Here is a 17,309-nt window from a genome sequence, read left to right on the forward strand (position 1 = left end):
TGTTCACACACCTTCAAACTTACCTCATTTTATGGATGGCCATCATTTAACGGCAAATAACGGCCTTTATTTTATAATAACATCATTTAAACAATGAGTTATATTGCCACAGGTGGTATTGTCTGCTTCCACCTTTATACGTATATTCACCCATGTCAAACTTGTCATAGAAATGTCTGCAACTTTCCTATTTATCTGAATTCTTCTGGGACTGACAGAAAACTATGTTCACACTGCAGAAATAAACCCAATAAGATCTATGGAACAAAAATTATTGCAGCAAATCTGAGATGTGTAAATACACCCTATGAGGGGGCATCTATCAAGGTCTGTGCCTATCAAGGTCTGTCCAGACACTTAGTCATTACTGCCAATAGGCAGGTCCCTCAGTCCAGTGGTAGCATCTAATTAGCAGCTGCCAGTTCATGTTTAGTACCGCACCATTTAGTTTTGCAACCTGGGCTGGGAGGCCCTGCTGCCGGACTGAGGCCCAATAAACAGCTTCGAGGGGAGGCAACTCACCTGTCCTGCTCCCCAGCAGCTCCTCTCACATCTTCTGGTGCAGGCAGCATGGTACAGAGACACTGCCTTCACCAGATGTGACCTGCAGCCCATCTACCATTCATCTGCAGGGTCCCTGCACAGTGAGAGCAGAACGTATGCTGCAGTGGAGCTGCTGGGAAGAGGGTGGCAGGTGAGTTACTAGGGTTTTTTTGTTTGTTTCCAGTGGGGCCACTGCATACTGCGTGGGGGGGGGGGCGGGTGTTGGATTGGCTACTATATAGGGCACTATTGTAGGGTTTGGATACTATATGAGTCAATAATGGGGATTGGATACTATATGGGGCACTTTTTGAGGGATTGGCTACCATATAGGGCCCTATTGGGGGGCATTGGGCGATTAGTTACTATATAGGGCACTATAGGGGAAATGGCTACTATATGGGGTGCTATTGGGGGGATTGGCTACTATATGTGGCACTATTGGGGGCCTAAATACTAGATGAGGGCACTATTGGTGGGAGTAACTAATAAATGGGACAGTACTCCGAGGAGTTAGCCACTATATTGGGCGCTAATGCGGCGATTAAAAACTATATGTGTTATGGGTCTGATCACTGCTGTATTCCCTATAGTCTGCAGGTTGATAATACTCTTTAGCGCCTGCATACACCTAGTATCTAATTGTATCTGTGTAATTGTATTTTCTGTGCAGCACGGTTGGAGTAATGGGTGCAGGGAGATTTATATGTGGGCTGGTAGGCCTTGTGTGCAAGGGCTGTGCCAGTCCGGACCTGCACAAACCGGTGAAAGGTCGCATGTTTTTGTGGAAAGCCCTGGCTTGTGCAAAAAACTAGCTACTTTTCATCAACCTAGGCCCTGCAATGAAATTGGCTGGAAGGAGCATGTGGTATTGTATAAAGGGAGATGCGGCTTCCCCAAGTGCAAGATGTATAATAATTTACACCTGCACCCAAGCATAAATCATAAAGACGGGAATTTCAGTTTACAGTAGCGAATAAAATGCAGCTCTTAAGAAATTCCCACTTTATTCTGGTTCTGGTGTGACTAGGCAGAATTTTTGTAATAAAGCAGACTATCCCCGTGGATTTTTTGATCTTCTTGTGGACTTACTCTATCCTGCATACAATTATCTTATAATTTTTGAGTCAAAATTCAAAAACCTGTGGCTGAACATATGTGTAGCTGAATTGTTCAATATATAAGCCTCAAAAAAGGCTGTTTTTCTTGCAAAAAAAAAAACATAGAGAAAAGTTTCAACTATTTTTGCCTGCTATTTGGTCCATTTCTGAAATATTTTTATAACAGTATTCAGCCCTTTTTTATGCTACAGCAAATGCTATTATGCAAATTGAAAAACAGCTTTAGTTTATTGGGACAAAAGCAACAAAAAAAAAATTGTCTTACAAGTTCATGTTTTGATAAAGTTTTGTTCTTTAGTCAAAATGAAGGCCAAGTTTTAATGAGAGAGAAAGAATAAAACATTGTTATTACTTTTACTACTACCTCTAAAATCCACTCATATTAGCTTAAAAAATGCATAGAAAATTTCAGCCTTAGGATTTACACGTATAGTATCGCAGCAGATTTCACGCTGCTAGGTTCGTAGCTAAATCCACTGTGATACTAAGTACTGTTATGGCCTATAGCTCTGCATTCTCACAGCAGATTTTAATTCCACTGCAAGAATGTAGTGACAACTTTCTTTGTTATTGTTACCAGCCCAACATGGCATAAAAATAGTTAAAGACCCCATGCTTACCAGCTTCTTGCTTACTCCCGTCTGCTTCTCCCAGTTTTGACTCACTAACAGCCCGCTCAACCAATCACTTTGTTGTCCCAATGCAGCCAGTGATTGGCTGAGTGGGCTGTCAGTGAGCCAAGACCCAAAGAAACAGATGGAAGCACACCAGAGGAATGGGAGCGGGTAAGCATGGTGTTTTTGTTATTTTTACCAGCCCAACATGGCAAAGAAATAGTTAAAGAAAGTTGTCACTGCATTCTTGCAGTGGAATTAAAATGTGGAAATGTGGAATCTGCTGCGAGATTACAGAGCCATAGGCCATAACAGTACAGAGTATCACAGTGGATTTCACCGAGAAACTCCACTGTGATACTGTATGTGTGAATCCACCATTAGTCTCCAGCCACCACTCTTTCTCGAGGCAATGCATCCTCTGATGTCAAAGAAGGCTTGGCTGATATTGTCTCTGAGCTCTAGCCTCGCCCCCTGAATTATGTTATCTCTGACAAGCCCTTCAAGTCTGCATACATATATATGTTTATTAGGACATCTACAGAGAATGAGGTGTGTTTACAGCATGCTGTCTTGTGAGGAATGATGCTACAAAGCAGACAGAGACAAAGAGCAGACAGGGATTGGCTGCAGCAGGTGCAATAGTCTGCAGTAAAATGAGATGTTCTGCAACAGCGTTGAGTGTAAAAACTGGCACGGGAGATGTGGGAGGGGAGAGAGCAGGGTGAGAGGACTGTGATTAACCAAGGGAAAGCAATGCATTATGGGAATTGTAAGACTGAGCAAAGTAAGGAGGATGAAGTACAGACCTAAGACCCCTGAGGCTGGCGTCACACTTTTTTTCTTTTGCAAAAACATTATTGGGCAAATGTTAGCTGGAAGTCAATTGAAGTTTATGATTTGCTTTGCACACATTGCGTTTGTTTGTTGTGGGTTTTTTGCCGCTTTTCTCTCCTTTTTTGGCGTTTTTACAAAACGCAGCATCCTAAGGGTTTGGTGTTTTTTTGGCAAACTGCTGCGTTTTTCTTAAAGCGACTCTGTATCCACAATCTCACCTCCCCCCCCCAAACTACTTGTACCTTCAGATAGCTGCTTTTAATCCAAGATCTTGGGTCCGTTCGGCAGGTGGTGCAGTTATTGTCCTAAAAAACTACTTTTAAACTTTCAAACGTGCCCATAAAAATGTCATACACTACAACAAAATCTAAAATGAATATCACTGTAATCGTAGCGACCTAACGAATAACGATAACATGTCATGTGTGACGTATAGTAAACAGCGTACAAAAAAAAATTATGAAAAACAACTGCTAAATTGTGTTTTTTTTTTCTTGGCACATGTCCCCCAGAATGGTACAGATGGAAACGTCAACCTGTCTTACACAAATATTTTGCCACCGCAAGGCCTCTATGACATGGTATAATGACTAAAAACAAACTGAAATAAAAAAAAAAGGACCCAAAATTCACCAGGTCTCTGTCATGTCTGAGGCCTGTGGTTGAGTCAGGTGACGCACTGCAGCCACATATGGGGGATTTCTAGAAACATTGGAATAAGGGGAATAAATATTAAGTGCCATTTCTCAGTTAGTATTTGCTGTGTTAGAGGAAAAAAATTAATTAAAATGAAAAAGCTGCCAGAAGAATGTAATTTTTAAATTTCCCCTCCAACTTGCTTAAATTTCTGCGAAACACCTAAATGGTTAATAAACTTATGAAATGTTACTTTGAATACTTTGAGGGGTGCAGTTTTTACAGTGGAGGGATTTATGGGGGTAACTAACATACAGGCCCAACAAATCCACTTCCGAACTGAACTGGTCCCTAATAAAATCAGAATTTGAAATTTTCCTAAAAATTTGAAAAATCAGTGCAAAATTTTGAAGCCCTCTAACATCCTAACAAGTAAAAGGATGTTCACCAAATGACGTCAGCATAAAGTAGACATGTAGATGTTGCAGAAATAATTAGTTCATGTGGCATAGCTATATTTCTACTGAGCGTATCAACCAAAGTATACCACAAATATAAAGAGGAATATGTCACAAAAAAACTGTCTCAGCATTACCGTGATAATTAAAAGCATCGCAGAGTTATCACTACATAGAGACAGGTCAGATTTGAAAAATAGGCCCTGGGCATTAAGGCCAAAACAGGCTGCCTAGGCAAGGGGTTAAAGGGGTTTCACACACCCAGTTTTGTTGCAGTTTATTCCAGCAGTTTTTCGAGCCAATGCCATTAGGATATTGTCACAAAGAGTATTAAAAATGTGCTTGCGTTTTGGCTCCCAGATCCACATATCCACTGCTGATTTTCAGCAATTACGTCTTCCATTACTTACCAGCTGCTGGATGTCCTGCAGGAAGTAGTGTCTTTATTTCAGTCTGACACAGTGCTCTCTGCTGCCACCTGACTCCATGACCAGAGTATATTGCTGAGTCTTCAATAACAATGAGTTAAACCTACTGCAAACTGTAACGCTCTATTACCCTTCCAGAGTTATCATCATCTCATACAAATTGTTCATTACCATAAAGTCAATACCTTAGGCTATGTCTCATCAATAGAGATAATGATACTTTCAATAAACAGGCGGAAGTTTTTACAATGTTCACTATATGACAGTGAGCAGAGCTCTAAATCGTGCCTTGAATAAACGTCACAGGGAATTGGTTTGAGATCCCAGAACACAACGAAAAAGGGAAAACGCTTTGTTTTGTCCTATAAATTGAATCCAATGACATTTGTCAGGCTGTCCACAACAACTAGTATATAATGAAAATGAGAAAGATTTAGAACAGATTGCAAGTTGTAAGCCTACAATATATTTTAGAAGATACAGTAATCCGAGAGATTTATAGGTAAATTGCGGATGTGGACCAGATACATTTCTAATTGGCTGACAGACTGCTCCCGGTGGAAATCATAAATGTGGATATTGTTCCTTTCATACCCATCTCATTGCATCTAATGCAATATGGCTGAGTGTTGTAGTATATCAAGTTAAGATTTCATAACATGTCACTCTGATAATGTAGTAAATTGGATTTTATACTAATGTAAGTGGTTTTACATTGGAAAAACAATCCACATTATCTTTGCAGGATTTAGGGAACATGAAATCAGTTAGGGGATAATCTGTAAGAGATGGAGGTAATAGATAGAGTTATTTGTTAAAATATAAGGCAGTTTGAATTCTGCTTACTGAAACATTGGGAATGGCTGGCCAAAAACCACAGGACTATCATACAGGTTGTAATACTTGCCCGTGTGCTCCTTTAGACATTGTGAAATGTAATGTTATAGACTGTGGCCCATATTTATTTAAATCCGGGTTCACAAGCTTTATGACACCGGCCGTTCTGTTACCCGGTCGTGTCACAGAAAGGACGGTGTCAGTGAATTTCATCCCGGCCAGCATTGCAGTACCGGGTGGATGAACTTCATTTCTTTAGAATTGGGATGCGGGCGCATTCGGGAGTTCCCGCATTCCAATTACCTATAGCCGACGAGGTAAAGTGCATCCGGAGCCGTGTCTGAGGACAAAAATGTTGGAAGATATGTCTATTGCTCAACTCAAGTGAGAATTTAGATTATATTTGCTCAGCACATGACAGGGGTTTCTGTCACAGTCCTTTTCATTTTCCAGAAATCCATGTTCTTGCTACCTAAATAACTGCATACAAATGCATGTAAGGCTGGGTTCACACTGAGTTTTTCTGTACGTTTACATTTTACATTTAACATACAGTATATGATGTATACTGCTGAAAGGGATAAAAGTGTACACGTTAAACTGATGCTTAAAATGGATCTGTTTCCATTGGCTTACAATATAAAGCAGAACGGATTGCAAAACATGGGGTTTTTTGTTGGTAAAAAAAAAAACGGGTTGACCAAATTTTTGCATACAGTAAAATAAAGGTATTGAAACAGAAAAAGTTAAGGGACACAGACAAAAAATAGTGTGAATTCAGCCTAACTGATATTCAGATGCCATGTGAGTATACCCTGACTGTGATCTTAACCATGTGTAATATCAAGCATTACATTCAGAAAATATTTAAAGGGATTGTCTGGGGAGCAGAAGATGGCTAAAGCCTTTTTCTTCCCAGTGCTTACTTCCTGTATTTCCACTTAGAAGTATACCTTCCACACCTGGAGGGGACAGGTGTATATCCTGAAAATTGTGCGGGCATTGGGCAGCTATTGAGTGGTATCTTTGGTATCTTGACAAATTAGCTGTCCTCCTGAAAGAAAATAATTCTCTCTGTGCTGCAACGTATAGGTAGCTACCCTGTAAGCTAATATCCAGCAAGAAGAACAGGTACCTATCCCCTTAACACATAGTACTTATGGAAAAAGGTAAAATTAACTCATTAGTTGTAGCTGCCATAAAACACACACACACACACACACACACATTGCTCTGCACTTTTGTGTGGCTTTATATATAACTGCTCTGAGTTTTTAAAAAATAAAAGAAACCGGGGTAATGACCATCTGCATTGTGCAACAGTAGTTTAGATTCATTTGACTAGGCAATCTTTTTCCACTGTTAAGTAAATCAAGTTTTGCACTCTTATGCCCAATGGGAGTCATGCCTTTCTAGTTATATTTGACAGTGCTGAAACTGGTCATATGCTGATATAACCAATCATGACATCCTTCTTGTACCCTGTTGACAAGTTGTCCATTTTCACTGGATATTTCTTCTCAACCACACCATTCTTGTATTGCATGAGAAAACCCCACAAGGCTGGCAGTTTTTGAAAAACTTGGCCTGGGCCAGTACAACATTAATGAACATGCTTCATGGTAAGGCTGGAAACACATGCAGCATTTGTTTTTTTTGTTTTTTTTTGTTAAACTGCCACTGCAGTTTTTGTGTCGAACTCGGAAGTAGATTTAAAGGGGATGGAAAATATAAAGGGAAGACTGGTGCATCTCTTTTCTTTTGGATCCTCTCTCTGGTTTTGGCACAGAAACCGAAGTGTCAGTTTTCCACAAAAAAAAAAAAAAAAATGCTGTGCGTGGTTCCATCACCAAAATTTTCTCGAAAGAAACATCTGAGCCACAACTCAAATTTTTAGAAATAATTAATAAAGTTTATTTGAACAATTTATTTAAAGACATGATTTTCAAACAATTAGAAAATGTTGGGGGTAGTGTATGTTTTATACATCTTTGAGCAATTTTAATTGCTCAAAGATGTATAAAACATACACTACCCTCAACATTTTCTATAATCTCTTGTCGAGACTATACAGCAAATGCTTTTTGGTTCAGTTGTGTATGGTTCCAGCCTAAGTCTTTCAGACACTGATGAAAAGAGAATATGCTCTCTTGATATGCTGCCCTCTGTCGTGTGCCTAATTTCCATACAAAATGTGGTAGATGGGGAAAAAATCTAATTTATTAAAGTGTTACTGTTAAACTTGCTATGATCAGATGTACAAAAATATCTACGTATGCATTTATTTTTCAGAACCCCTGTCCTTGGAATTTCATTTGGAGCTTCATTCTTCATTTTATCTTTTATTCTGTTTGTATGCTTTGCTGGCCAACTCTTGGTAGGTTTTACATTTACCAAAACTTTTTTTTTTTTTTGTGAATGCTAATACTAATATTTCCATAATCAGGGAAATGCATAAATAAAGCAATTGAAGCTGCTTGCAGAAAGGTAAGGGTGAACACATCTGAATTATTCGTATATCAGATTTTTATACATTCACGTGCAAGTGTCTAGAATAAGGTGCGATTTGTAGTAGCTATTGATGAACGAACATCCCGAAACACAAACATAAAAAAATTATCGTGATCGGTTTGTGTTCGTGTTTGCCGAACAATCACAAACAAATAACGTACAGTAGAAGCATAAGTTTCAGTCTATGCACATGTGTACAGATTATCAGGTGCAAAGCGTAAATTACGCAGTTACGTACATACGCAAGTTCGAGTATGTTTGAAAATGATCTTTATAACCCTTTCGATCATCGAAGAAAATTGTTCGTAATTGGCGAACACGAACAATTAGCGTCATGTTCGTTCGAACATACAAACATTTACGAACATGTTTTCTCATCACTTGAAGTACCTAAAATAGCTGAAAAATTAAACATTGCACTTTTACTATTTTGCATTTTATTTTGTGCTGTATTGCCAAAAAAAGGTATATTTCATGTGTTTGTGTGTTATGTCTTAGGCTAGATTCACATACACCGGATCCGCAGCAGATTTCAGGCTGCAAATTCGCAGCAAAATCCGCTGCAAATCCCTTGCCTTTCATTTTCAATGTGATTACATACTCACAGGAGGAATGACATCCTGCTGTAAGTATGTGAGTGACAGCCCCCTTAACCCCCCCACTGGCTGGAGCATACTTTACCTGCTCCATGCTGCTTGCTTCCGGGGCTCCCGGCATCTGGACATCCCACTCAGCCAATCAGTGCGCTGCCCCGCCGCAGCCACTAATTGGCTGAGCGGCACATCCAGACACCGTGAGCCCCCAAAGCAAGCAGGAGTGTGGAGCAGGTAAATTATGCTCCGACCGACAGGGGGTTAAGGGGGCTGTCACTTAAAATCCCACTGTGAGTACGTAATCACATTGAAAACTAATTTGCAGCATGAAAATCCCCTGCGGATCTGGTGTGTTTTAATCTAGCCTCAGGCTGGGTTCACACTAGCGTTTTTCTTATTTGCTAACGGATCCTTCCCTACAAATTGAACGGATAAGCATAAACTGGTGAGCAGACTGATGTAAACTGATTGCAAAATGTTCATTATTTAATGGTCCATTTGCATTTTGGCTTTAAAAAAACTGACTTTTGTACATTAGTTTTCATCAGTCAGCATCCGTTTGCATATCAGTTTATTTTTCTTATTTGGTTTCTCACTTCTGCTGCGCATGCTCAGTAAAAAAAACTGATTAAAACTGATAACTTGAAAACAGAAGTGAACAAAAAAAACCTTCTGTTTAGATCCGTCCTCACTGTCTATAATGTAAAAAAAAATTAAAATGGAATGGTCTAAAGACAGAACACTGACGGAATACATGCAAATGGAGCACAACTTTGACAAACGGAGCATAATAAAAATACAAAGAAATGAATGGGTCATTGGATGGATACATCAGATTCCATTTATGTAATTTAAAAACAGCTGAACAGCTAAATAGAACTAAATGGCAGAGAGAATAACGCCTATGTGAACCTACTCTTATTGTTTATAATATTTGATCATCTAAATAACCTTTACTATGTTACTGTCATGCTAACTAAAAAATAATAATTGGTAGCTTTGCTTGCTTTGTTGCACTTTACAGAAAAATACATAAAATGCCTGGGTGGGGTATTACCTAGCAACAAGGTGCAAAGTGTATTAAACACACACATGCTAATAAATTTCACTTATTTGGTAAATTTCAATCAGAAAATTTAATCGATTTTAGATACAAAGTTTGTGCCTTTTTGGCCTTCTTCTGAAATAAATTCTACATTCTTGAACACCTACTTTTCTGGTCATGAGAACATGAGAAGTCACAATTTTAATTTCTTTTTGAAGTGTAATTAAAGACATAATCAGGCCTTCCATTTTGTAAATTTAATTATTTTTGATAATAGTTTTTCTTTTTCTTTGTGTAGGTTTGTTAATCATACAGATTAAATAAATAAAAATCAAGGGCAGGGTCATTTAAAAAAATGGTCCGGATGTTGTTCCTGATAAATATGATATTACAAATGATTGTTACTACTAGGTTTCTAGATAGGGATAATGTCTAGTGTTAAGCAAACCAGTCAAAATGTTTGGGTTCAACAAAGTTATCCATTGATGTTTTGACATGTTCTTTCAACACTAATAATGTCATGTGGGTTGGTTTTGTGACACAATGAAGCTATAACTGAATTTTATTCCATCCTAATATTCCCAATATTGTTATAGGGGAATATATATAGCTCTGTTTTTATTTCAGTTAAATAATAATTCTGTCATTCCTTGGCTAGAAAACTAGAAAACTTTTTTTTCATTTACAATAACTCAGTATTTACTTCTGTACTGATCAGAAATCTTACCGTTTTCATTCTAACCACTGGGGCTGTTAAAACTAAGCTGAGCCGTCCTGTTGTGTCTGTGGTGAGGCTGCTGTAAAGTCATCTGTACAACATTACAGCAACCTGTGACACCAATAGAGGAGACAGAAGCAGCTCCCTGTGGAATGACCTCTTTTAAAGGTCAAGAGCATGTTAGGTGATGTTTCACATTCATTTCAAGGTGACAGACTCTGTCTATTATTGTCTATGTCTTGCAGTAAAGCACTTCAATAAATGCTGTTAAGAGCAGCCTAGGCAAGATGGCTGCTCATTTAACAATGTACAAAAAGGGAAATAAAAAAAATCACAGTCAGAAAATAAAAACAGGAATAAAACAACTTTTAGTATCTGACTCTAATCTGGAAAAGAAAATTTGGGTGACACATTCCCTTTCAACTGCACCACAATTTCACATCTTGGCACATTTTTATCTAAGAAACATTTTTATGTGTATATAAACTCTCTGTGGCTCATGCAGAAGGAATGTCTTAAAGGAAAATGGAGTGTGGATTAAAGTAGAGGACATGGTTTAAAAGCAGCATATACACCAACATTTTGGCATAGGTTTTTAAGCCAAGCTCAAGTTGGCATAAAAAGATAGATTTGTATAAATATATATAACAGCCTTAACTGCACTGATAAATATGGCACCTACAACATTGATAAATTGGGGCCAGTCATTCATGTACATTTGAAGACACTCTATGCACTGCTGTATAATGACCCCCATAAAATATAGAACACCACTTTTTTCACAGATTCTTTATAAATGTCAGAAAAAATCAATATGAAATTATTCACAAGTTAACTTGTAATAAAAGACATTCTTTAATTTGAAGATGGGAAAATCAGCATAGTAATCTACTTAGAGACTAGGAAAACCCTGTTACAATATTATTCATTGTAAACTGGGCCATTCATTTATGTAATAGTAAATGTGCAATAAAGTAATGATAATGACACTTTAATGTATTTTACATACATTTTTAATGTATTTTTAGAAAAAATATTAATAATACAGGAATAAGGAATGGCATGACTTGACTGCTGCCAAGATGCATTTTCTCTTTGCTGCCATCAGTCCTATTCTAACTGTGAGCTGAGCAGTCTGGTTGCTACAATATACATACAATGCCTTAAAGTGTAATCCCTTTTATACAGCATTCAGCATTTCAGTTTACATTAATTTCACACAGTGAAAATGTGATCAGTATTTTGTGCCCATATTTTCAGCCTATCAGGAATGTAATGTAAAAAGAGAAAGGGTATTATAGAAAGATGTATATGTCTCATATTTCAATTTCCCAGACTAAAACTATGGATGCAAAATACTGCACAGTGTGAAAAGAGTAAGGTCACACGTAATGGCTGTAGTTTTTTTTATAACCGTTAAAAAAGAAGTGTGGCTATCCATGTAACAGTCCATGTCCATACAGAGTGTCTCTTTTGGCTCATAGAGGGAGGGTCAAAAAGTGGGGTACCGTCACTATGACACCCACAATAGTAGGAAAAACATCTATCCAGAAAGAGTTTCCCTTCGTTGTATTTGCCAATTGCTGGGGTTTGGAGGAGGCAATCCTGTATTAATAAAAGATAGTGCTCAAATTATTGATCTCTACATGTTTCAGGTTTGGGTTTTTTTTTCAGAACTCCAGAATAGGCCAATGATATATATGATCAGAAGGATACCAACACTTTGCACTCCCCACCCTACTCAGCTGTGAATGGAACTAGAAGCAGAAGACTCTGTACATTGTGTAGTGGCCAGGCAAGATTACTTGAGCTTAGATCCAATTGAAGTAAATGGGCAATACACATAGGCACTAGAGCCTCCAGGTGTGTTCACTTTCCAAGGCTGGAAGCTACCAAGCAGCTGCCAGGTCAGACGATAAAACATGACACCCATTACCCCCTCCAATCAGCTATTCAGTGTCCACACTAAAAAATAAATGAGAAAAGAGGAAGCTGGATCCTTTCACCGTGCAATGACTGGGCTCACTACTGCAGCTCAACTGCTGGGAGCTGAGCTGAACTTTCACTTAGACAATGCTTATAAGTAAACAGAGCAAACTGCTTACGACCCCATTCACTGTGTAGTGCAGACACCAAACAGTTGGCTGGTGGATGTGTCAGGTGTCTGGACCCTGCCGATCAGAGATTAATGACCTTACTTCCCTCGCCCCCAGTGGTGTAGCTACCATAGAAACAGGTTAGGCAGTTGCTATGGGGCCCCAGCAGGAGGGGGGCCCGGGCAGGGGGGGGGGGGAGGTAAGAGCATGTGTTTTTCTGCTTAACCTCTTATGTACTGCATGTGTAAGTGACCCAATGTTTACTTACATGCTGCAACACAAAAAAAGGGTTAACAATCAGAAGACAGAGATCTCTACTTCACTGCACTGATAACCTCTGACCTCTGTTCTCCAGCTGTGCAATCAAGCAGGAAAGGAAAATGTGCAGAGCTCGGTGCAAAGGTCAGGGGTTATCAGTATATATATATATATATATATGCAGTGCTTTGTGTTGTGCATAGTGGAGGAGGGCCCGTTAAAATTGTTTGCTCTGGGGCCCTGTGAATCCTAGCTACGCCCCTGCCTACCCCCTTTCCTCCCCAGAGGTGTCACTCTGTCTCATGTCATCCTGGTATGTATATGTCTGCATGCTCTTGTTTCCAAATCTTTGTGTAGAAAACAGTCAATAACACACTTTGAAGTGAGTGAAATACATTGAGGCATTTTATCATAGCATCTTATATGTTTCTACAACACAGTATGCTGCTTCTTTTGCAAAGTATACAAGAAAATAATTATTTTCTTCACCATAACATGTTTTATTTTCAGCAGTGCAGTAAAAAAGCTTCAACATCTCTTCTGTGGATGTTAAAATCATCTGGATTAAATCTCAACAGACCGTGGCCCCGAATTATTTTTACAGTAACTTCCACTACCATCATTTTAATCATGGCGGTTCTTAACATGGTAGGTCTAATTTATACAGGATGTTATTTATACTAGACTTACTATACTATACTACTTGGATATAATGTGTTCATAAATAGAAATGAGCGAACCTTAAGCATGCTCGGGTTTAGTATTTGATTACCAGTGGCTGAAGAAGTCGAATAAGGTGTCAGAATCCTGTTTTGAATAAGGCTTTAGAATCCTGTTTCAATATTTAGGTCTAAATTGCACCAAATGTATTAAACAAGCAAATAAATTTGGTGGATTTTTAGACTGATTTTAGAGTGTAGTTTACATTGTCTTTTATAGTGCCCCCTTTGATAAAACCACGCTCCTGTGTTGGACATTTCTGGAAAAAATTGTCTACAACACATAATAAATGTGGTGCATGGCATGTCAGTTTTTTTTTTTTTACAGAATTGTGACACATATTTAACCCCTAGATGACCCAGAACGTAAATGTACATCCTGGCGTCGCTAGGGGAGTTCAGAGGGGAACCGCGCATCGACCCCGCTCTGAACCAACGCAATCCTGGCTGCTATCTGCAGCCCAGGACTGCGGCAATTAGTGGGCACAGTCCAATCTCCATGCCAGCTATAAGGCATTTAGATGCAGCTGCATTGACAGCTGTATTTAAATGCCTGTTTTCCCCCATCCGTGGTGGTCTAGAGGTGGGATTACGGAGGAGCAGTCCCTGCAACCATGAAGCCTGGGGTCTGCGCTGTTATGGCGCTGATCCTGGCTCGGTAATCTGTAGTGTGTAAAAAAAATGTTATTTTTATTAATAAAAAATCCCCTCCCCTAATAAGTCTGAATCACCCCCTTTTTCCATTTATAAATAAAAATAAATAAATAAACATATTTGGTATTGCAGCATGCGTAATTGCCTGAACTATTAAATTATCACATTCCTGATCTCGCATGGTAAACGGCGTTAGTACATAAAAATTCCAAAGAGCAAAATTGTGCACTTTTGGTCGTATCAAATCCAGAAAAATTGTGATAAAAAGGGATTCAAAAGTCACAAATATGCAAACAAGGTATCGATAGAAAGTACAGATCATGGCGCAGAAGATGACACCTCACACAGCAGTCCCATAGACCAAAAAATAAAAGCATTTTAAGTATGGTAATAGAGCAGTTTTAAGGAACATTTAAAAAAAAATTGTTTAATTTTTTAAAAGCCATCAAATAAAATAAGTTATACAACTTACATATTGTTGTAATGACACAGACTTGAGGAATATATATAACATGTCATTTTTATCCAAGGGAGAATGGCGTAAAAACAAAAAACCCGAAATAAAAAAAATTGTGTTTTATTTTCAATTTCACCACACATAATTTTTGTTTCATGGCATATTTTATGCAGAAATTAAGTCTGTCATTGCAAACTACAATTAGTGGCACAATAAATAAGGACTAATCTTTGTCTCAGGGTGGAAAAATGCATGCGCTATGGCTTTATATATACGAGGAAAAAAAGCGCAAAAATGAAAATTGGCCTGTCTTCTAAGGGTCAATAAAATGTGGGCCACTTTGTACTGTGTATTGTTGTAATTTACAATCAATAAGCTCTACTTATATACGTGCATACATATAATTAGTTATATGATTTCATTAAAACATGTCATGGCAACACAATACATTGCTAATGGGGATTTAAATTTAGTATAGACTAGAGAGGCTTAAATATGTGTGCTTTATGCTTTAAATAAGGTAAATAGTTTGCCATAACGCATTTTGCATAAAGAAACTTTGTAGAATATTTAATAAGATCTTATTCTTTCTCTTAGTCCCCCCCCCCCCCCCCCCTTAGGCTATTTTTACACAATGTCGTTTTTGTGGGCATCTTTTTTTGGACGGCCATCTTTTGTTTAGTACGGCTGCAAAATAATGTTCAAATGTATAAAACTATTGTTGTGTGAATATAGCCTTAAAGAAAACCTATATTTCAAGCAAGCGACAGGATGTGCAGCAAAAATCCTGCCAGTAGACTGTCCATTCAGATGCTCACAGGGCAGGGCCGTTTTAATACACTGGTGGGCCCAGTGCACAGACCTCAAGAGTGGGCCCCCTCTCCTTATAAAGGTTAACTGGATTATATTTATCAGGTATTATCACTGGTGCATTATACTCAGTGCATCAGGTTTTATCACAAGTTATAAAAAGGGAATATGGTCGGGGAGCATTCCTATGTCAGGTACAATACCCCTAAATCTTTATGAATAATGGAGAGTTAAGCTAGTGGGGGCACGTACAGACCTAATATCACCACTGGAACAGTTTCTAACTTTAACAGGTTCCCACTGTAGCTTACAGACTAGGAGGACTGGGGACACAGGAGCTTACAGTCTAGGAGGACTGGGGGGACACAGGAGCTTACAGACTAGGAGGACTGGGGGACACAGGAGCTTACAGACTAGAAGGACTGGGGGCACAGGAGCTTACAGACTAGGAGGACTGGGGGGACACAGGAGCTTACAGACTAGGAGGAGGACTGGGGGACACAGGAGCTTACAGACTAGGAGGACTGGGGGGACACAGGAGCTTACAGACTAGGAGGAGGACTGGGGGGGACACAGGATCTTACAGACTAGGAGGAGGACTGGGGGACACAGGAGCTTACAGACTAGGAGGACTGGGGGGACACAGGAGCTTACAGACTAGGAGGAGGACTGGGGGGACACAGGAGCTTACAGACTAGGAGGAGGACTGGGGGGACACAGGAGTTTACAGACTAGGAGGAGGACTGGGGGGAAACAGGAGCTTACAGACTAGGAGGAGGACTGGGGGGGGGACAGGAGCTTACAGACTAGGAGGACTGGGGGACACAGGAGCTAACAGAGTAGGAGGAGGACTGGGGGACACAGGAGCTTACAGACTAGGAGGACTGGGGGGGACACAGGAGCTTACAGACTAGGGGGAGGACTGGGGGGACACAGGAGCTTACAGACTAGGAGGACTGGGGGACACAGGAGCTTACAGACTAGGAGGACTGGGGGGACACAGGAGCTTACAGACTAGGAGGACTGGGGGGACACAGGAGCTTACAGACTAGGAGGACTGGGGGGACACAGGAGCTTACAGACTAGGAGGAGGACTGGGGGGGGGGGCACAGAAGCTTACAGACTAGGAGGAGGACTGGTGGGGACGCAGGAGCTTACAGACTAGGAGGAGGACTGGGGGGGACACAGGAGCTTACAGAGTAGGAGGAGGACTGGGGGGACACAGGAGCTTACAGACTAGGAGGAGGACTGGGGGACACAGGAGTTTACAGACTAGGAGGAGGACTGGGGGGAAACAGGAGCTTACAGACTAGGAGGAGGACTGTGGGGGGACAGGAGTTTACAGACTAGGAGGACTGGGGGGGACACAGGAGCTTACAGATTAGGAGGAGGACTGGGGGACACAGGAGCTTACAGACTAGGAGGACTGGGGGGGACACAGGAGCTTACAGACTAGGAGGACTGGGGGGACACAGGAGCTTTCAGACTAGGAGGAGGACTGGGGGGGCACAGGAGCTTACAGACTTGGAGGAGGACTGGTGGGGACGCAGGAGCTTACAGACTAGGAGGAGGACTGGGGGGGACACAGGAGCTTACAGAGTAGGAGGAGGACTGGGGGACACAGGAGCTTACAGACTAGGAGGACTGGGGGGACACAGGAGCTTACAGACTAGGAGGACTGGGGGGGGGCACAGGAGCTTACAGACTAGGAGGACTGGGGGGGAAACAGGAGCTTACAGACTAGAAGGAGGACTGGGGAGGACACAGGAGCTTACAGACTAGGAGGAGGACTGGGGGGACACAGGAGCTTACAGACTAGGAGGAGGACTGGGGGACACAGGAGCTTACAGACTAGGAGGACTGGGGGGACACAGGAGCTTACAGACTAGGAGGAGGACTGGGGGACATAGGAGTTTACAGACTAGGAGGAGGACTGGGGGACATAGGAGCTTACAGACTAGGAGGACTGGGGGG

The 17,309-nt window shown here is 40.4% G+C and overlaps 1 protein-coding gene across 1 annotated transcript in view; it reads left to right on the plus strand.

Moving 5' to 3' along the window:
* ADCY2 (adenylate cyclase 2) overlaps nucleotides 1-17,309 on the plus strand; it is a 296,028-nt gene that overhangs the window by 238,377 nt on the left and 40,342 nt on the right. The window contains exons 15-16 of the mRNA XM_069959683.1: nucleotides 7,767-7,851; nucleotides 13,206-13,343. Of these exons, the coding sequence (XP_069815784.1) occupies nucleotides 7,767-7,851; nucleotides 13,206-13,343 (223 nt within the window). The remainder of the gene's footprint in view (nucleotides 1-7,766; nucleotides 7,852-13,205; nucleotides 13,344-17,309) is intronic.

Source organism: Dendropsophus ebraccatus, chromosome 2 (genome assembly GCF_027789765.1).
Source record: "Dendropsophus ebraccatus isolate aDenEbr1 chromosome 2, aDenEbr1.pat, whole genome shotgun sequence".
Classification (NCBI taxonomy): domain Eukaryota; kingdom Metazoa; phylum Chordata; class Amphibia; order Anura; family Hylidae; genus Dendropsophus; species Dendropsophus ebraccatus.